The 21,434-nt window shown below is 50.8% G+C and overlaps 1 protein-coding gene across 1 annotated transcript; it reads left to right on the top strand.

The window, feature by feature from the left end:
• Window positions 1-4,109: 4,109 nt before the first annotated feature.
• LOC100454826 (pepsin A-5-like) lies at window positions 4,110-14,623 on the top strand. The gene is made up of 9 exons (XM_054524282.1): window positions 4,110-4,651; window positions 5,140-5,302; window positions 7,546-7,663; window positions 8,528-8,646; window positions 9,323-9,522; window positions 11,587-11,703; window positions 12,838-12,982; window positions 13,084-13,182; window positions 14,299-14,623. The coding sequence occupies exons 1-9, from the start codon at window positions 4,596-4,598 to the stop codon at window positions 14,446-14,448; spliced, it is 1,167 nt and encodes a 388-aa protein (XP_054380257.1). The 5' UTR covers window positions 4,110-4,595; the 3' UTR covers window positions 14,449-14,623.
• The last annotated feature ends 6,811 nt before the right edge of the window (window positions 14,624-21,434 follow it).

Raw genomic sequence — 21,434 nt, 5'->3', positions numbered from 1 at the left:
GAAAGCCAGGCACTACCATACTGAGTGCCAGGCAGGGCTAATGGCAAAGCAAACGTTGTTGTCTAATCTTTCTGCTGGGCCAGTCTGGTACAATGAGATAATGTGGCTTCCTTGCTGGCAGCCACGGATCAGCCCTGGCTGAAAATCAGATCTCATGGGAGCACGTGGTTGCAGAATCAGGATTCCCGTTTCCATCCCAAGGGTTCCTCTAGTAAAGAGGGCTACGTGCAATGGCTTCTCCAAGTGCCCCTGGGATGGAGGCTGCAGCCTTCATGGAATGTTCAGGTCACACACTAACCCATGAACAGAAATCAGGTGGATGTACATGGTCACATAGTCTGGCCAGGGACCAGAGCCTCCTGAGACCCAGATTCAGGTCCCATCTGTGTCATTACTTAGTTATGCGAACCTGCACTGATCACTTAACCCCTCTGAGCTACATCAGTTGGGAAAAAGTGGGGGTTATAGTATAATAATTCTTTTTTAAAATAACTCAAAGCATTCAGAAAAGCACAAATAGGCACACAAATGTAAGCACTGCTATGTTGAGTGAGGTTGCAGATGACCTGACCAACAATGTCACCTTCTCCCTTTTCAGATCACTCACATTGCCTGAGCAGAAAACCACCTAGCACAGCACTGAAATGGTCCCAAAAGAGGGAAGAGCAAGAGGCAATCAGGTGGACATTTTTCGAGTTATCAACGAGGTTTCCAGTCCTGTTTTCTATTGCTGATGACAAGTTAACACACATTGAACTTACAACAACTCACATTGACTATCTCACAGTTTCTGTGGGTCAGGAATCCAGGCTCGGTTCAGCTGAGGCCTCTGTCAGTCAGGGATGCCAGCCTGGTCTGTGGTCTCATCTGAGGCTCAACTGGAGAAGGATGTGCTTCCATGCTCACATGCTTGCTGACAGGATTCAGTTACTTGCAGATTGTCACACTGAAGGCCTGAGTTCCTTCTTGGCTGTCAGCTGGAGGCCACCCTTTGTTCCTTCCCCTTGGGCCTCTTTATAAGGCAGCTTTCTTTATCACAGCCAGCAAGGGGAACAGTCTATACAGAGAATGTGCTAGCAAGACACAAGCTATGGGCCTGTATAATGTCATCACAAAAGCGACATCCCATCTACTTTGCTGTATCCTCTTGGTTAGAAGCAAGTCCTGCCTACACAAAAGGGGAGGGGATTATACAGGGGTGTGAACACCAGCAGCATGAATAATTGGGGGCCATCCTAGAGTCTCTCTGCCATACCCCTGAATTGGTGTCAGCAAGCATGCCAGCGTCCCTCAGGGTGCTAAAATCTCTAATGTGGAGAAACATCATCATCTTCACCAATCTGAGAGCTTCCCCTCAATGTGATCCTAATATCCATCCAGGCGGAAAGAAAGAGCCCCTTCCACACCAGTTTTCCCTTCAACTGAACACAAATGCGCCAAAGGCACGGCCTAGTCCTACCATGCTCAGGGATGTACCCTCAGCAGCTACAGCATCCCTGCACGGTACACAGCAAGTGCACAATAAGGCATTTGAATGAATGTGTAAAGGGGCTTGCAGGTTTCTGCCTGGGGAATCTTCCTTCTGCTTCCCAAATATACTTCTCCTCTGCTCAAAATTCCCATGTGGGCCCCAGACAAGCTGTGCCCCCAAAATCAGTGCCTATCCTTGGGCTCCAAGCTCCCTCCCTTCCATCTGCTGGCAGCCTTGAGTGAGGGGATTCCATCTGGTGCCCCCAGAACTTAGGCAGCATCTTCAGGACCATCAGGTTCTTCACATGAGTGCTAGGATCAACCCATACTTAGGTGATGGATACTCTAAATACCCTGACCTCATCATTACTCTTTCTATGCATGTAACAGAATATCACATGTACCCAAAAATATGTAAAATATTATATATCCATAAAGAGAGAGAGGGCCAGGTGCAGTGTGCTTCACCTTAATCCCAGCACTTTGAGAAGCTGAGGGAGGAAGATCGCTTGAGCCCAGGAGTTCCAAACCAGCCTGAGCCACATAGTGAAGCCCTGTCTCTACAGAAAATACAAGTTAGCTGGGTGTAGCGGCTCATGCCTTTCGTCCCAGCTACTCGGAGCCTGAGGCCAGAGGACCGATTGAGCGTGGGAGGTTGAGGCTGCAGTAAGCCATGATCACGCCACTACACTCCATCCTGAGTGACAGAATAAGACCCTGTCTCAAAAAAGGGAGAGAGAGAGAGAGAGGCTTGAGAGGGAGGAAAGAGACAGGAAGAGAAGGAGGCACCAGAAGACGTGAACGTGGAAAATACAAGGGCTAGTCATACTGGAGTGAGATTCACAGTTAAAAAAAAAGAAAAGAAAAGAAAAGAAAATGGGCCCAGGATACACATCTGGGGCACAAAGATGTCAACTAACAGGGGAGTCTGAAATGTCAATGTGTTTTCTACTAACCACCACAGTCCCTGAACTTATCCACACTGCCCACTCCTGAATACTCACCTGGAGGCACTGGGGGAAACTTGGAGCTGTTTTAGAACCTGTGGCTCTCACGGCTGGACAGTCTGAGGATGCCTCATGGGATGTGATTTCAGAACGAGACCCTGAGACAGGGCTTCCTATCCACATCATGACCTCCCCCCTCCCCTGTCTTCCTCCCCAGCAATTTCTGCATCAGAGTTTTCACTCTACTTTGTGCACTGAATCAAAGCTCACAAAGTGGAGGATCCATTGGGTTGGTAAGCATCCTCTTTCTTTGTTGTTTGTTTGTTTGTTTGTGACAGAGTCTAGCTCTGTCGCCCAGGCTGGAGTGCAGTGGCAAGATCTCGGCTCATTGCAACTGTGTCCCGAATTGGTTCCTTCCGGTGGGTTCTTGGTCTCGCTGATTTCAAGAATGAAGCCGCGGACCCTTGCAGTGAGTGTTACAGTTCTTCAAGATGGTGTGTCCGGAGTTTGTTCCTTCAGATGTTCAGATGTGTCCAGAGTTTCTTCCTTCTGGTGGGTTCGTGGTCTTGTTGGCTTCAGGAGTGAAGCTGCAGACCTTCGTGGTGAGTGCAAAGGCTGGTGCATACTGGTGCATTTACAAACGCTTCAGCTAGACACAGAGTGCTGATTGGTGCATTTACAAGCCTTTAGCTAGACACAGACTGCTGGTTGGTGCATTTACAATCCTTTAGCTAGACACAAAAGTTCTCCAAGTCCCTAATCGACTCAGAAACCCAGACGGCTTCACCTCTCACAACCTCTGCCTCCTGGGTTCAAGCGATTCTCCTGCCTTAGCCTCCCCAGTAGCTGGGATTACAGGCGCCCACCACCATGCCCAGCTAACTTTTCTACTTTTAGTAGAGATGGGGTTTCACTGTGCTGGCCAGGCTGGTCTTAAACTCCCAACCTCAGGTGATTCACCTGCCTCACCCTCCCAAAGTACTGGGATTACAAGCGTGAGCCACAGCACCCAGCCAAGCATCCTCTTTCTAAGTCACTCACCCACGACTATGAATTGTTTGCCCAGATTGCTTCACTCCATTGTAGCTGATTTCAACTCAGTTGTAAGCCTGGAGCACCTGGAGAAATCAGACCCAGGTGGGATCTCTAAAGTGGAGAGGGTGGGAAAGGAGCAAAAGAAAGAGAAGGGGTGCAGAAAGGGAGGGACACAGATTCCAAAGACATACCTGGCCTGTCTGAAGTTTACCTCCTCCAGGAAGTGAAGGCAGCATTCTCCCGGTGCTCTCTCCCTCCTCCCCCGTGTACCCAGACTCAGCCCAGTTACACCAAAAGCAAACTGCAAGTCCCATAGGCTAGTCAGACGCCCAACAACCCCACACAATGACATTTATGTGGGGAATTGTGTCCTGAGTCCCAAACGACCGACCCCCCATGTGCTGTGGATAAGCAGTGACCACAACCAGTACCACCTATGACTGAGTCGGGGGCTGCTCTCTAAGAACCCCAGCTGCATGCCCACTGGGACAAATCAGGCCACCTGGGGCTCCTTCACATCTGTCCAGTGGTGTGTGAAACGCACTTTTAACCAACTTTGTCGAAATGCTCAGCCTGTAAAGTTTTAACACAGGCCCTTGTCGATGCTTCAGAAATAAGCCTGTGGCAGCGCGAGAGAGCAAAACTCCGTCAGGAAAGAAAGGAAAGGAAGAAAGAAAGAGAGAGAGAGAGAGAGAGAAGAGAGAGAGAGAGAAAGAGAGAAAGAAAAAGAAAGAGAAGGAAAGGAAGGAAAGAAAAGAAAGGAAACAAAGGAAAAGAAAACAAATAAGCCTCAAGGTCATTGCTTAGAAAGAAAAAGAAAGAAAAAGAAAAGAAAAGAAAAGAAAAAAGCCTCCAGGTCATTGCTCCTCTCTCTCTCTCTGCGGGTCCACCCCCATGGCACCCTTCCCCCTCCCCATGGCACAAGGTTACAATGGAAAGTGCCTCAGCTGGAAAGGTCTCAGAATGTGGCTCAGGGCAGAGACAATCTTATCAGGAGCTTTTCTGTTTGGGATCAAGGGAACCGGTGACTTTCCGAGGCCGATAAGGTGGGACCCAAGCTGTATATAAGGGGCAGCTCATGCTGCTGCTCTGCACCTTCCTCCCGTCTTGCCTTCTCCCTCGAGTTGGGATCCGGAAACAACCATGAAGTGGCTGCTGCTGCTGGGTCTGGTGGCGCTCTCTGAGTGCATCATGTACAAGTGAGTCCGGGTGGCGTGGGAGTGAAGATGCTGCCTCTCACATCACCTTTCTTTCCTCCCGTGTCTTCCTTCTTCCCTTTTTTCTCTCTCTCTCTCTACCGCTGTCTCCATCCCCGTTTTCTGCCTCTCTCTCTGCCCTTTTGGGAGGCAGCCCTGCAGACATGGTTAAAACTCGGGCCCAGCCTGAATCTGGTTCCCAGCTCCAGCCCTAGTCAGCTTAACTTCTTTGCATTATTGTGCAGAAGTGGGAGCTTCTCCCTTCCTTCCATCTTCGTCTCTTAGATCAGCTGGTTAAGAGTCCAGCCTGGGTTTGGTTCCCAGCTCCACCACTAGTCAGCTTAACTTCTTTGCATTATTGGGCAGAAGTGGGGGCGTCTCCCTTCCTTCCTTCTTCCTCTCTTAGACCAGCTTCCCTTCCCTTCTGGGGCTGCCACAGCACCCGCTGTGCAGAATCCTTGCCTAATTCCTCTTCCTTCTCCAAACCACAGGGTCCCCCTCATCAGAAAGAAGTCCTTGAGGCGCACCCTGTCCGAGCGTGGCCTGCTGAAGGACTTCCTGAAGAAGCACAACCTCAACCCAGCCAGCAAGTACTTCCCCCAGGGGAAGTCTCCCACCCTGTTACACGAACAGCCCCTGGAGAACTACCTGGATGTGAGTGTGTGGGCAAGTGGTGGGGCCAGCTCTGAGGACTTGGCCAGTAGGAAAGAGGGTGTCCCAGGGGTCTTGGAGGACGGGCCGGGGCCCTGAGGCTCCAGGCAGTGACCCAGGTTCTGCCCCCTAGATGTCAGGGGCCCAGGGCAGGCAGGAAAGCTCACAGTCAAAGCTGTTGTTCTTTTGTTCATTCATTCATTCGTTCACTCCTTCATGCAATGTTAATTTCTTCTGAGCGCCTCCTTATATGTCAGGGCCTGTGCTGGGCTCAGGGAGAAACAGCGGTGAGCAAAATCATAGCCTAGGAGACAAACGCAGTAATCAAGGAGTCTTACAAACCAGTGAAAAGAACAGGCAGCAGGAGGACTACAGAGTGAAGGTGTCACACTGCGAGAGTCTGCCACTTGGGCAGGGAGCCTCCCTGGAGCCATGCAGGAAGAGCGGGAGTTTCCAAGAGAACAAGACAGAACTCCGCAGAGCCTGATCCCTTGTGCCAAACCCTGTAGCAGGCAGGAGCACAGTGCGTTTGAAGCGGAGCTCAGAGGGAGGGAAGAAGGGTGCTGCAGACTGCGGTCCGAGGAGCCAAGGGGTGGACGCAAAGAGGCTCCATCCTAACTGCCTCTGATTTATCTTAAACAGATCAGATCTGAGTTTCAGAAAGATCACCCTGACTTTCTTATTTGAGACCTGATAGCAAACACCCTGCCCTCCCGCAGATATTGTATGTCCCCTCTGTGCCTGGCACAGGGCACAAAGCAGTGATGCCCGTGGTTCAGAGACTGGCCTCTGCCATCCAGCAGACCTGGTGCAAATGTGGGTCCTAGTGCCTCTAAGCCACAGGACCTTGGACAAGTCATTTAAATACTCTGAGCCTGTTTCTTGGTCTGGAAAACAGAACCACTAATATCTAGCATCAGAGGTTGTTGCCAGGAATTAACACAATCATGTTTTCTGGAGTGCTTAGCATGGGGTCTGGGAGGCCCTTGGTAAGAGGCTTAGTTAGCGCATTTATTTGGTTCACAAATATTTAACAAACATTGGCACCTCTCTATGTGCCAGAGGCTATGCAAGTTGCCAAAATGATGGTGAATAACCAAAGTTACTGAAACTTATACTCTAAAGGGGATGACAAATAAACAAGCGTGTAAGATAATTTCAGGTAATGATGAGGGCCATGACTAATTAATTAATTGGACTATGGGGAAAAAGAAGATAGAGAGGGGGCAAATTTAGATAAAGTGGTCACGGAAGGCCTGTTGACAGAGGGGACATTTGACTAGAGATCTGAATGATTGATTTTGGAAAAAAGGATCAGCCAAGGAAAGATCTAGAATAAGCATTTTCCTAGCGCAAGGAATAGCCAGTGCAAAGGCCCTAGGGCAGGAGTGACTGGTCATCGCCAAAGAACAGCAAGCAGACCAGTGTGGCGGGAACAGAGCCGGCAAGGGGGGAAAATGCTGCCACTGAGAAGAAAAATACTGGTCGATTGGCGGAGGCAGGTGGATCACTTGAGGTCAGGAGTTCGAGACCAGACTGGCAACATGGTGAAACACTGTCTCTACCAAAAATACAAAAATTAGCCGGGCGTGATGGCACACACCTGTAATCTCAGCTACTTGGGAGGCTGAGGCAAGAGAATCACTGGAACCCAGGATGCAGAGGCTGCAGTGAGCTGAGATTGCGCCACTGCACTCCAGCCTGGACGACAGAGCGAGACTTACCTCAAAAAAAAAAAAAGAATAAAAATACTGGCAAAGCCCTTTCTTGCAACCTGCTGTACACATCTAGATATAGAAATAAGGAAACTGCACACGTTTCCATCTTTAAGGGGCTTGCTTAGCTTCTGATAAACAATTTAAGGCACAAGCACTTAAGATGTCACTTGCCCGGTGCTAGAAGTTTCCACCCCCATCCTCTGAGAATATACGCTGTAAGGATGGGAAGACTGTGACAGACAAGACAACAGCTGAAGAGGGAACAGCAGATTGTTAGGTGCTTGTGGTGCTTAACAGAGAGCAGAGGGTAAATTGGGGGAGCAATCAGGGAAGACTTCAAGGAAGAAGGGACGCCATGGCTGGGCTTTGAAGGATGAAGGCAGTGTCTGGGAAGAGAAAGTCAAGAACCGTGAGGAACAAAGGAAAAGGTGGAGAGGCGGACTGAGGAGATGACCCAGAGACAGCCCCTAGGGAGGCCTCAAAACAGAGACCCCCGGTCCATGAACTGCCCTGTCCTCGCCTCCGCAGGTGGAGTACTTCGGCACTATCGGCATTGGAACTCCTGCCCAGGATTTCACGGTCGTCTTTGACACCGGCTCCTCCAACCTGTGGGTGCCCTCAGTCTACTGCTACAGTCTCGCCTGCAGTAAGTGCCCAGCCCGCCCTACCCCACTCTCGCTCCCCAGCACCAGCCGACCCTGTGGAACCCTGGACACCCACGGGCTTCAGACAGCTCCCACCTCAAGCCTGCTGGAGCCACTCAACAGGCATTTATTGAGCACCTACTACCTGCCAAGCACTGGGCTCAGTGGGTAAAGGGATGAGTGATATGATCCCCGCGGTCAAAGACTACACAGTCCGAGGGCAGAGAGAAGCTCTCCTAAATAACCACAGCCTGGGAGAGGAAGTATGGGGGGCCCAAAGCAAGACGGGGCCAAAGGGCTGTAGAATAGCCCACCAGGAAAGAGTCCAGTGCGTGTGAGAAAATGGCTTCAAAGCCTGGCTAGAATATGCCGGAGGTCAGTGCTGACCTTGCTTAAAAAAAAAAAAAAAAATCATTGGTTTGCTAATGAAAGAGAGTTTGTCTTTGGAAGTCATGAACAATGTGTGTTGCAGGTTCCTTCCTCTTCTAGTGTTTTCACCTGAGTTTTAATGAAGATGAGGTGTCTGTGGCATCATCCACATCATAACGCGAGCACTGGCCGGGGGCTAGACGGTGAAAGTGCTCGTCACTGGGCAGCCACGGGCCTGCTCCGCTCAATGTTGGCCCGGGGGTTCCCCGGGAGGCCCTTGGGGTTGGCTGGGGACCTGCCATCAGTGAATGGTCCCAGTAGTTCAATGAGACAGCACAGGACCTGGGGTCTCTTGGGCTCCGAGGGTCTAGGGGGAAAGATCACTGCTCACCTCCAGAGCCCATCCCAGGGCCAGGACACCCCATCCCAGGAAGACATCCCAGCCCATGACCTTCACCCAGCTCTCAGAGAATAACAATCACCGCTTGTCCTTGCAGTGGACCACAACCTCTTCAACCCTCAGGATTCCTCCACCTACAAGTCCACCAGCGAGACAGTCTCCATCACCTACGGCACCGGCAGCATGACAGGCATCCTCGGATACGACACTGTCAAGGTGGGCACCTGCAGGCTGCCGCTGCATCTCCCCATCAGGCACCCCCAAACTAAGCTTATTCCAGCAAGACGGGTCTTGGTGATCACAAATGTAACCTGATTGGGGGTGCAGGGTGGGGGAGAAGCAGCAGAGATGTCACAGACATTGCTAGCTCGGGTGGCAGTCAGTAAAAGGGTGGGGTGCCGGGAGCCATAACCCAACCTCAGCTCCACCCAAGCGGAATGTTGTGGAGTGTGGGGAGAGTCAGTAAAGTCTCAATTCTCTACTGGCACCTCCTCTTCTTCCTTCTTGTCCCGACATGCAACATCCCAAACTCACAAAATTTCCACAAGCCCTCCGTGTTACTTGCGGGGCATGGCAGGGGTCAAACGCCTGGGGTCTGGGGTCTGCTTTGCATTTGTTCATCAGAAACACAAACACCCAGTGACCATCTGTTCTCCAGCAAAATCTCACCCTGAGTCATAGACTGTGGCCATCTGGAGAGCAACTGCCACGGTTACCTCCAGCAGAGGAATGAGCATTCCAGGAGACAGTCCCTCTCCCGTCCTTCCGGGCTGATACCCTGGAAGCCAAGTCCTGCATGAGATGAACCATGGTGGCTCTGGGCCTCAGGCTGGCACCCAGAGCTCAGTGAACATGACCTGATGGTGAACATCATCTCGGTTTCCCCACCCAGGTTGGAGGCATCTCTGACACCAACCAGATCTTCGGCCTGAGCGAGAGCGAACCCGGCTCCTTCCTGTTTTTCGCTCCCTTCGACGGCATCCTGGGGCTGGCCTACCCCAGCATTTCCTCCTCCGGGGCCACACCTGTCTTTGACAACATCTGGAACCAGGGCCTGGTTTCTCAGGACCTCTTCTCTGTCTACCTCAGCGCGTAAGTTGAGTGGAGAGGGGCCTCCTCCCACCTCCCCCTCCAGACGTCACAGTGTTCTGGCCCAGCAGGAGCTGTCCAAGGCTGGCTGCGATGGAGAGGGTCTTGGGAAGCAAGGGATTTGAAAGTCAATGTCTGAGGCTGGAGAAGTGTGTCTTTGGAGAGTAATAGTGCCAAGTCTGTCTCCGACGGGCCATGTGCACTCCATCTTATTTTACCAGCATCTTTGTCCCCTTGATGTGCACAACTCAAATGTCATCAGCCATTTGCCCCTCAGTGCCAGTTCCCTCATCCTTGGCCCCCAAAGATACCATTTAAAGTGAATACACTTAGCCAGGCGTGGCGGCTCATGCCTGTAATCCCAGCACTTTGGGAGTCTGAGGCGGGAGGTTCAAGACCAGCCTGGCCAACATGGTGAAACCCCGTTTCTACTAAAAAATACAAAAATTAGCCAGGCAGGGTGGCAGGTGCCTGTACTGCCAGCTACTCCGGAGGCTGAGGCAGGGAGAATCACTTGAGCCTGGGAGGCGGAGGTTGCAGTGAACAAAGATTGCACCACTGCATCCTAGCCTGGGCAACAGAGTGAGACTCCATCTCAATAAATAAATAAATAAATAAACAAATAAAATAAAGTGAATACACTTAGACCAAAATTCCATAGCACAAAAATGAAAAGATTTGATCAAGACATATCATGAATGATGACATTTTTCAATCATGAAAGCAAGTTTCTTTTATGATTTAATAAAATCTACGTTCCATTTGTGACCATGGGCTAATTCTAGGAATGAACAAAGAATAAATGAACAAACAAACAAATGAACAAAGAATAAATCAAATGTCAGTTTGGGCTGAGTAGAGTGTTATGCAAGAATACCTGAGGGCATCCTCCAGTTTCTTAAGACATTCAGCTTTCCTCTAACACTCACGTACGTCGTCCTCTCTTGAAAGGGTTCGCCGTCATTCATGTGTTCCTCGGTTGGTAACGACGCGTCTAGCTCCTCACTATATTGCATTGCACTGGGAGATGTTCACAGCAAAGGTGGGGTGGGTACTGTGAGTGGAGTCAAGTTTTAGAAATGGCCAGTGCTCGGATGATTAATTTCTTTTTTTTTTTTTTTGTGATGGAGTCTCACTCTGTCGCCCAGGCTGGAGTACAGTGGCGCTATCTCGCCTCACTGCAAGCTCCGCCTCCCGGGTTCATGCCATTCTCCTGCCTCAACCTCCCAAGTAGCTGGGACTATAGGCGTTCGCCACCATGCCCAGCTAATTTTTTGTATTTTTAGTAGAGACAGGGTTTCATGGTGTTAGCCAGGATGGTCTCGATCTCCTGAACTCGTGATCCACCCGCCTCGGCCCCCCAAAGTGCTGAGATGTTCGAGGTGGCTCTGAAACATCATCTGCCTTTATGAGCACTTAAATATTTCATGTGGGGCCATTGTATCTTCCCAGCCAGATCCGAGTTTCTCAATCTGGGCACTGTTAACATTTCAGACCCGCATAAGTCCTTGCCGCCGGGGACTGTCCCGTGCATAGTAGGATGTTTGGCAGCATCCCCAGCCTCCACCCATGAGATGCCGGCAGCATCCCCTACCCCCACCCAATCATGACAATCCAAAATGTCTCCAGACAGTCCCCTGGGGGCAAAACTGCTTCCACCTAAGAAACAGTGGCCTCCACCATCAAGTCCTTAAGAGCCGACACTGTCACGCACTCACTTCCCTGGGGTCCCCATGGCAACTAGAGTGGGTACCACGATGGAAACCATACACTCAACCTATAAGGCCTGTGTTCTTCCAAACGTAGTTCCACCACTCCCCTGCCGTGTGACCTTGGGCAGGTGGCCTCACCTCCCTCAGGCTCAGTGCCCTCATGGTAAGTGGAAATAACAATGACAGTGCCCACTGCATGGGCCCTGGCCTAAGAGGAAAACAAACCACATTGGTCACACCCCCAGGACAGCCCTGGAAAGTGCCCAATCAATGGTAGCTCTCACGAGGCAACAGCAGATGGTCACACAAATGGACGAACAAAAAAATTGGTGTCTTCTCCCCTCACTTTCCATAGCGATGACAAGAGTGGCAGCGTGGTGATATTTGGTGGCATTGACTCTTCTTACTACACTGGAAGTCTGAACTGGGTGCCTGTTACTGTCGAGGGTTACTGGCAGATCACCGTGGACAGGTGAGACTGCCATGGACGGGCAGCATCCAGGCCTGGGCCCCAGATGCCATTTCCTTATGGATTCATAGCTAACAAGCTTTCCAGAATCCCCCCAGGAACAGCTGGCAAAGGGGAACACACTCCAGGGGGAAGGTGGAAGTTGGCCAACACCGAGACCCCTAGAAAGACACCTCCATGCAGGAGGAGGAGGGAAAAGCTGTCTGGGAAGCCGAGACTCTGCAAGGGTGAGATAGCCACTGTCCTCCTAGTCACGGAGGCAGGACCATCCACCAGCATCCCTGGGGAGAGCTGGGGGACCCACCTGTCCACACGTCTCACAATTTAAGGGGCCTGTGAACCAGCACACACTCCTGCCACTCGAGGAAACATGTCACTTTCAGTCTAGAAGTGGGCCAAAATGGCTAAGAAATTGTCTGAAGTCACTTCGTTCCACCCTCCCCTTCAGGGCCTCCCCGGTCTCCCTTGCAGCTTCATTTCTGCGCTGTTCTTCCCCCAGCTGGCCTGCTAGGGTGCCCAGTTTTGTGGGTTTTCCCAAGAATGAACAATTTCCCAGGACAGAGACTTTCAGTACTAAAACTGGGACCAGCCCAGGCAAACCAGGACACACGGATCACCTCATGTCTGTCCAGCCATGCTAGAATTTCACCAGTTCCTCCAACACCTGCCCCAGCCCTCTGGTCTCTGTCCCTCCCCGCATACCGTCCCCTGATGATATCCTCCTTCTCTGTTCACCTGCCTGGCATCCCTGGGTGTCTGCTCACCTGGCTTCTCCCCTTCACCTTCTCTCACCCTGGACCCTGTTTTTGTTCCCTGCCGCATGCCTGGCTGATCATCTTGCCTTCTGCCAACATAACTTATCTTGCCAGCTAGGCCGGGAGCTCCCTGCAGCCTAGAACTGTGAGGCTGTCTTGTTTAGCTTGGCGTTTCCTATGCCTGGCAGAGAGTAGGCACTCGCGAAATATTTGTAGGGTAAATGAATGTGGGATGAATGAGGGCGTGAACGAGAGGAACAGAAATTTCACGTATTGGCCAATGGATGGGTGGGGAAGAAATGTCTGGGTTCACCTCCTGGTTCCTCCTTGGAGAGAAGTACCCCTGAGGGCTCAGGGACCTTAACTTGCTTCTTGCCCTCAGCATCACCATGAACGGAAAGACCATCGCCTGTGCTGAGGGCTGCCAGGCCATTGTTGACACTGGCACCTCTCTGCTGACCGGCCCAACCAGCCCCATTGCCAACATCCAGAGCGACATCGGAGCCAGCGAGAACTCAGACGGCGACGTGAGTCCAGCCCTGACTGCTCTGTTCTACACTCGAGTAGTGGGTGTGCCAGGCAGAAGGGACGAAAACCCTTCTAACTTTTCCACCCTCACTCTTTCCAGATGGTGGTCAGCTGCTCAGCCATCAGCAGCCTGCCCGACATCGTCTTCACCATCAATGGAGTCCAGTACCCCCTGCCACCCAGTGCCTACATCCTGAAGGTGAGGGGCTCTGGACCAACCACTAGAGGGGTTCACACAGAATGTGGCCACACAGTCCCCCTCTGCAGAGGGAAAGTGCACTTCCACGAGCTGAAGCCAACAGGCAGAGGCAGACGAACATCTGCCCTAGACAGCCTCCAGAGAAAAAGAATATATTAAAAACAAATGCAGGAATAAGAACTCGGATACAGCCCCCTAAGGGAACAAGTGAAGCAAAGGTTAATGGAGTGAAAAGAAGATTCTATTTGGACCCCTGGGTCCAAGTCCTGGCTCTGAATTACTAGCCCATTGATTCTGAGCAAGCTACAACTCATCTCACCCTTAGTTTTCTCATCCAAAAAGTAGAGATGGCAGCTTTCCCCACCTTCAGAGTGCGGTTAGGTTAACCAAGTGAGACTGATCACATCAGACCTACCAAGGGTTGGGCAAATGGAAATCCTAATTTCCATAGGCTGGGGCTTCCGACACTTCTACCACCTCTACCAAGTAGCAAATCTTTAGCTATACGAGCCACAAGAAACCTCTTTCCCTTCTGTTATTATAACGTCAGGTGGAAAATTAATTTTGCCAGTGGACTCATGTTACTCAACAGGAAGCATTGATGCCTGGGCTCCCCCACCGATTCTGATTACATTAGGAGAGGGAAAGGCCTGAGCAATGGGATGGGGCTGCGGGGGTTCAAAGCTCCCCAGGTGATGTGCAGACAAGGTCGAAGCACAGTGACTTACTGAGGCAAGAGGGCTAAGAGTTCATCCGCTTTGCCCCTGACCGGATCAGAATAATAATGAGAAAAGGCTGTGGCAGCAGGGTTTTCAAACTCCTTCCTAGCAGCTGAATTCTCCCTAAGCCCCTTAGCACCGATGCTGATGTCAGGGTTCCTGTGCCTGCCAGAAACACCAGATAATGGCCAGTAATGCATAGAAACCAGTCGTTCAGTGGACAGCTTCTACAGGCTGACTCCAGGCCAAGAACAGCTGAGTTCCTGGACACTGAGCCAGGAAGCTCCTCCTTGCACGTGCCTTGCAGCTGGACCAGGGCGCCCTGGATGTTTATCACCCAGCGCCTATCACTACTGAATCGGTGTCCCAGCTCCACTTTTATTCTCCTTTTCTCCAGAGCGAGGGGAGCTGCATCAGTGGCTTCCAGGGCATGAACGTCCCCACCGAATCTGGAGAGCTTTGGATCCTGGGTGATGTCTTCATTCGCCAGTACTTTACTGTCTTCGACAGGGCAAACAACCAGGTCGGCCTGGCTCCCGTGGCTTAAGCCTAAGTCTTTCCAGCCACCTCCCGGGAAGATCTGGCCTCCGTCCTGTGCCCACTTTAGATGTATCTAATTCTCCTGACTGTTCTTCCCAGGGGAGTGTGGAGGTCTTGGCCCTGTTCCCTGTCCTACCAATAACGTAGAATAAAAACATAACCTACTGAAACAGGTTTTGTGGAGCTGCTTCTCTTTGCTTGTCTTTTTCCTTCACATCACTGGGGATACAACGCCAGGGCAGGGATGAAAATGACCACATCCACTTGGATGGCACCCAACATAGTGACCCCAGCAGCGGACACTTCATGATGGAACCAGGAAGACAGAGGGGCTTCAGGGGGTTGTGCTGGAAGCATCATAAAAAGACCTGGGGGCCAAAAATGCTGGGCTCATTGTCTTCTCATAGAAAGGACACTGAGAGCTGAGATCATACCATTGTACTCCAGCCTGGGCGACACAGAGCGACTACAGCTCAAAAAAAAAAATAGGGCACTGAAGCTCTTAGTTGAGGGAGTCAACTTCTTACTTCTCCCAAAGCCAATAAGAGATCATGAGAAGGCTGGACACAGTGGCTCACGTCTGTAATCTCAGCACTTTGGGAGGCTGAGGTGGACAGGTCACCTGAGGTCAGGAGTTTGAGACCAGCCTGGCCAAAACAGTGAAACCTGTCTCCACTAAAAATGCAAAAATTAGCTGGGCATGGTGGTGCGCACCTGTAATCCCAGCTACTTGGGAGGCTGAGGCAGGAGAATCGCTTGAATCTGGAAGGCGGAGGTTGCAGTGAGCTGAGATCGCACCATTGCACCCCAGCCTGGGCGACAGAGCGAGACTCCATCTCAAAAAAAAAAAGAGATCATGAGGAAAGGAAAGCAATCAGGAGAGTCAGGAAAGGCAGACACTAATGGTGATGTCCCTAAGTAGATAGGACAGGGCAATGTTGTCTGAAAGACATGGACAGGAGAAGTGGAAGAAGCTGACACCCCACAGTCTTCCAGGATGCCCTTGTGATTCGCTGGCTACCAAGACTAACAGTTAATCTCCCCCAAGTCCCAGGCATAAGACACTGAATCCATCTGTTTCCCCATCTGTAACCAAAGAGAATGGCCTTCCACTTCCCTGAGCAGAAGTTGTGAGACAGAGAATTAAGCATGTTCATTAGCATATATGCCCTAGAAAGGCAAAGAGGAAATGGAGCAGTTTCTCAGACTGGGCTTGGTAGCAAAATGTTCAATGGAAAACACAGTTTCAAAATAAGTATAGAACATGCTACATTCTAGGCCCTTCCCCAGGGTTCACCAGCTACAGTTCCCAATCAAAGGCTCTGACAAGTCCTGCTGCAAAGTCACCTGTTTCATTTTAACTCAGCTGAGCTTCATCTCAGACTCTCTCTTGCTAGTAAGTCTATTACAGCCCTGGGCTCCTCGGCATGCGTGCTGGGAAAATTACCATAGCTCCTGCTTCTGGTGACAGCCAACGCAGGCTGTCTGCTGAAAACACAAGCCCAGAGGCTGGAGCTGGGCTCTAGGAAGGGCGGGGGTGAGCTCCAACACCCAGTCTCCCCAGGGTCACTCTCACCCTCCCAAGCCCATTTTCCATAGCTGAATAAACTTTACGAAACATAAATTTCATCTCATCCCTTCCTTGCTTTAAACTCTTAATGCCTTCTTGCCATTGCCATTGGAATAAAACAGCAAATCTTTGGCACAGTTCCAGGTCCTGTGTGCTCTTTGCCCTCCAAACCTTCCCTGCTTCACTCTGATCCCGTTACCCAGAGCTCCATCCACCCTGGCCTCACACGGCCACCATAGCCCAAGTGTTTTCCCACCTCCAGACTTTGCACACGCTGTTCCCTTTGCCTGGGTTGCTTTTCCCTCTCTCTTGACTTGCTAACACCTAGCATCTGCAGACATGGCTTAAATGTCACTTCTCAGTCGGGCGTGGTGGCTCACGCCTGCAATCCCAGCACTTTGGGAGGCCAAGGCAGGCAGATCAGCTGAGGTTAGGAGTTTGAGACCAGCCAGGCCAACATGGTGAAACCCCATCTCTACTAAAAATACAAAATTAGCTGGGTGTGGTGACACATGTCTGTAATCCCAGCTACTTGGGAGGCTGAGGCAGGAGAATTGCTTGAACCTGGGAGGCGGAGGTTGCAGTGAGCCAAGATCACACCACTGCCCTCCAGCCTGGGCAACAAGAGTGAAACTCCGTCTGAAAAAAAAAAAGCATATGGCTCAGTAACTTCCCTTCTGGAAATCTACCTTAAAGATACACTAGCAGATGTGCAAAGTGATGTAAGGACATGATTTTTTGTAGCATCATATGGAAAAGCAAGATTTGAAATGACCCGAAAGTCCATCCACAGGAGTTGGTTCAACAACTTATGGTGCATCCATACAATATACAGCTGTAAAAGGAAAAAGCAAATGTGCTCACTAGGTGCTAAGACAGAAAGATCTTTTTATTTTTTTAAGACGGAGTCTTGCTCTGTCTCCCAGGCTGGAGTGCAGTGGCATGATCTCAGCTCACTGCAATTTCGGCCTCCCGGGTTCAAGCAATTCTCCAGCCTCAGCCTCCCGAATAGCTGGGATTACAGGCACCTGCCACCACACCAGCTAATTTTTGTATTTTTAGTAGAGACGGGATTTCACCATGTTGGCCAGGCTGGTCTGGAGCTCCTGACCTCATGATCCACCCACCTCGGCCTCCCAAAGTGCTGAGATTACAGATGTGAGCCACCGCTCCCGGCCTCGGAAAGATCTTAAAAAGAGGGTAAGTTAAAAAAAAAAGTGAATTACAGCGATTTTGAGCCTCTGTAAGTTTGTCCTACTTAGAAACCTACTGTGACTTGCCTTCAGGCCATGCATCTAATAACCTTTAAAATCAGGTCTCTTGAAACAGGTCTGATCATTCTGCCCTTTGGGAAGCTGCCAGGTGCAAGGGAAACTGAGGCCACAGAATAAGCTTCCAACACACCCCCATTCTGTTCTGTTTCTCAGAACCCTAAAAGTGGAATCCTAGCTCAGGAAAAATGCAAGGTGTCTCCATCCAAGAACAGACACTCCCTTGCTTGTTGGAGCCCAGGCTCCCAAGAATTCAGAGCAGCTTATCCCATTAAAAGCACTGCATGCCCCGCTGGGGGCTTCAGGTGGATTCCTGCCTCCTGGTGCACTGCGGTTTATCTTGGACAGAACATGTACTTACATGGCCCAGTGAGAGCCTTGACCCAGCCTTCCACCAATGGCTCCTGCACCTCTGCCCCAAGAGCCTTCTGGTGCCTGGGGAGAAGCACAAAGGCAGGCGCAGTACTATGGCAAGGCCAGCAGGGTGTGCTAGAGAGCCAAGAGCCCAGGACAAGGCTCGACCAGTAAGGGACGAAAGTTGAGGGACAACTACTGGTGCATCTTCACACCCTTGGGGGACAATCCTCAGGCAAGGCATGGGCTCCACAGTCTCCCAGAGGGTCCCTAGGACAAAGTGCCAATTGCCCATAGCTGCAACCGGCTCATCAATGCCCCTTGATTGGTCTTTTTCTCTTGGCTCTCACCCGAATACTATCTCTGGGTCTGCTTTAGGGGGAACCCAAACTAAAATAGTGTTCACAGGGCCCCTCCTAAACTGTGGGCCATCAGCTGTCTCTCCAAACGCCAGCAGGAGAACCTTATCAGGTGAAATGTGAAGTGAAGGAAAAACACCTGGACTGGGAGTCAGACGAATGATGCTCTCTTCCCATTCAGCCATCATAATCCGTGCAGCCTTAGAACACTCTCCTAACTTCTCTGAGCCTCTGCTTCTCAGCTATAATATTGGGTGGGGAACGGTCCAGTTAAGCATGTTTTTATACTTGGAAAAACTTGGGAAAAGTGTTTACAGCTGTCCCCCTGCCCCACCCCCGACCAACCTTTTTTTTTTTGAGATGGAGTCTCCCTCTGTCACCCAGGCTCTGGAGTGCAGTGGTGTGATCTCAGTTCACTGCAACCTCTGCCTCCCGGGTTCAAGCGATTCTCCTGCCTCAACCTCCCGCGTAGCTGGGACTATAGGCGCATACCATCACGTCTGGTTAATTTTTATATTTTTAGTAAAGATGGAGTTTCACCATATTGGTCATGCTGGTCTTGAACTCCTGACCTCATGATCCGCCCGCCTCAGCTTTCCAAAATGCTGGGATTACAGGCATGAGCCACCACACCCGGATTCCTTTATTTTTTAACATTCAAAATGAACATCATTGACATGAATCCTATTTGCAGAGGCAGGTGGGGGGGACTAGTATTAAACTTAAATTGCATGCTAACTTATTGCATAAAGGAATAGCAATGAGGAAATTGGCACTAATTTTTAGCCACTACCATTTTGACAGATGGACTTGTTAGAAAAGTTGCAGCATGGGGGCAATGAGCATTCTTTGCTTTCATCCTGATATCAGACCCCACGTGGCATCACCAAGCCGGGGGGGCTGTAGCAAGCGTAGTGGCCACAGGGCCACAAGTGCAAACCACTGAGACTTATGGAGGCATTATCACACGTCATTGTCACAATTCCATAAAGTAGGCCTGTTATTATCCCCATTGTCCAAATAAGGGAGCAGAGGCCTGGCGCGGTGGTTCATGCTTGTAATCCCAGCACTTTGGAAGGCCGAGGCAGGCGGATCACCTGAGGTCAGTTTGAGACCAGCCTGGCCAACGTGGCGAAACCCCATCTCTACAAAAAATACAAAAACTAGCTGGGCATGGTGGTGCATGCCTGTAACCCCAGCTGCTCGGGAGGCTGAGGCAGGAGAATCACTTGAACCTGGGAGGCAGAGGTTGCAGTGAGCCGAGATCATGTCACTGCACTCCAGCCTGGGTGACAAAGCAAGACTCTGTCTCAAAAAATAATAATAATAAGGGAGCAGAGACCTAATATCCCACATCTAGTCCAGCTGAGCAAGGCTCAAACTTGAGTTTCATGGGCTCCAGACCCCGCTTATGACCGTGACCCTTTGTATCTTACTGGACAAAACGGCCTCTAAGTCCTTTGCCTCTCTAAACTGTTTGGTTTCCATGCTCCTATCTCCCACATTCATTATTCCTGCCACCATGCGCAGGTTAGAGGCCAGGACTACACTGTCGTCTGGACTGGATACTAGGTTGCCTTTGCAGCCAGGAAACACTTCAGCAGACCCTTCGCCCTGGGACACAGAGTGTCCCTTCTCTGGGCTCAGAGAAGGCTCAGAAGAGGGCAGCCTCGGCAAAGCGATGGGCCATGCCCTGGGGGTGCTTTCACTCCGCAGCCTCCATGCGTTTCAGTGGTAGCAAGTGTGGGGCTGCAGGCCTGTAATCCCAGTACTCAGGGAGGCTGAAGTAGGAGGATCGCTTGAGCCTAGGAGTTCAAGACCAGTTTAGGCAACACAGCAAGACCCCGTTTCTACAAAAATTTTTTTAAAATTAGACAGGCGTGGTGGCGTATGCTTCTAATCCCACCCACCCGGGAAGCTGGGGTGGGAGGAAGGCTTGAGCCCAGCCCATGAGGTTGAGGCTGCAGTGAGCTGTGATCATGCCACTACACTCCAGCCTGGGTGGCAGGGCAACATCCTGTCTCACAAAAAAAAAAAAAAAGGTAGCAAGTGCTGACTTGGTGACAGGGCAGCTTCTGCTTTCCAGCCCATCACTTTCCTTATCACAAATCCGCATCCCCCCATTCCGTCCTCTTTCCGTCTCTCATGCACACTGTGCTGCATGACTGAAGGATCAGTCTCCCAGCTGCTGGGAAGGTGGTTGACAGCAGCTCTCTGGTCAATATGAGGCAGAAAGCCCTGCCCCGTGGCCCCAGCTCAGGACAGCTCTGAAGGGCCAGCCTAGCCCCAGAACTCCCAGAGGGGGCCAGCTGAGGCTTCGAGAAGGCCCAGCAGCCCCACTCTCTCTCCCTGCTCCTTCCCCCCCGCCCACAGGTGTTCATGCTGAAAACACGTCTTAAGAAACTGCTGGCCCAGCCCGGCGCAGTGGCTCATGCCTGTCATCCCAGCACTCTGGGAGCCCAAGGTGGGCAGATCACCTGAGGTCAGGAGTTCGAGACCAGCCTAGCCAACATGGTGAAACCCCAACTCTACTAAAAATACAAAAAATTAGCCAGGTGTGGTGGCAGGCGCCTGTAATCCCAGCTACTCAGGAGGCTGAGGCAGGAGAACCGCTTGAACCCAGGAGGCAGAGGTTGCAATAAGCCGACACCTCGCCATTGCACTCTAGCCTGGGCAACAAGAGCGAAACTCCGTCTCAAAAAAGAAACTGCTGGTCTGTCATTTCGTCTCAGAGGTTCCTTCCCAGAAGCAAGTCCTCTCCATCATCTTTTCCCTTCTCACTGTGGAAGCCCCCCAATGTCTGTATGGTATTCCATGGTGTACATACTATGCAGCCATAAAAAAGAATGAGATAATGTCCGTTGCAGGAACATGAATGGAGCTGGAGGCCATTATCCTTAGCAAAGTTACATAGGAAGAGAAAACCAAATACCGCATGTTCTCATTTATAAGTGGGAGCTAAATGATGAGAACACATGGACACATAGGGGTGAAAAGCACACACTGGGGTCTATGGAAGGGTGGAGGGAGGGTAGAGGGAGGGACTTAGGAAAAATAACCAACGGGTACTAAGCTTAATCCCTGGGTGATGAAATAATATAATCTGTATGACAAACCCCTGTGACACGAGTTTAACTACATAATAAACCTGCACATGTACCCCTGAACTTAAAATAAAAGCAAAAAAAAAAAAAAAAAAGAAAAAAGAAAACAGAAAAGAAAATCATGATCTTGTGAAAAAAATAAAAAGAATAAAAAGAAGTCTCCCAATATAAAAGGCCGCCAAGTGCTTACAGGAGACCCTTCCCCAGCCCAGTCACAATTTGGTGTCAGCTTTTCTCCCCAGCAGTGGGGTAAAGGTGGACGCTCGCTTACCACCTGTGGGCTTGGTCACGTTTCCCACCTTCCCACAGGTAAGTGGTGAATGAGCAGCGCAGCG

Source organism: Pongo abelii, chromosome 9 (assembly GCF_028885655.2).
Source record: "Pongo abelii isolate AG06213 chromosome 9, NHGRI_mPonAbe1-v2.0_pri, whole genome shotgun sequence".
Lineage (NCBI taxonomy): Eukaryota > Metazoa > Chordata > Mammalia > Primates > Hominidae > Pongo > Pongo abelii.
The sequence above is the reverse complement of the archived record's forward strand: the minus strand, read 5'-3'. Positions and strand labels throughout refer to the sequence as shown.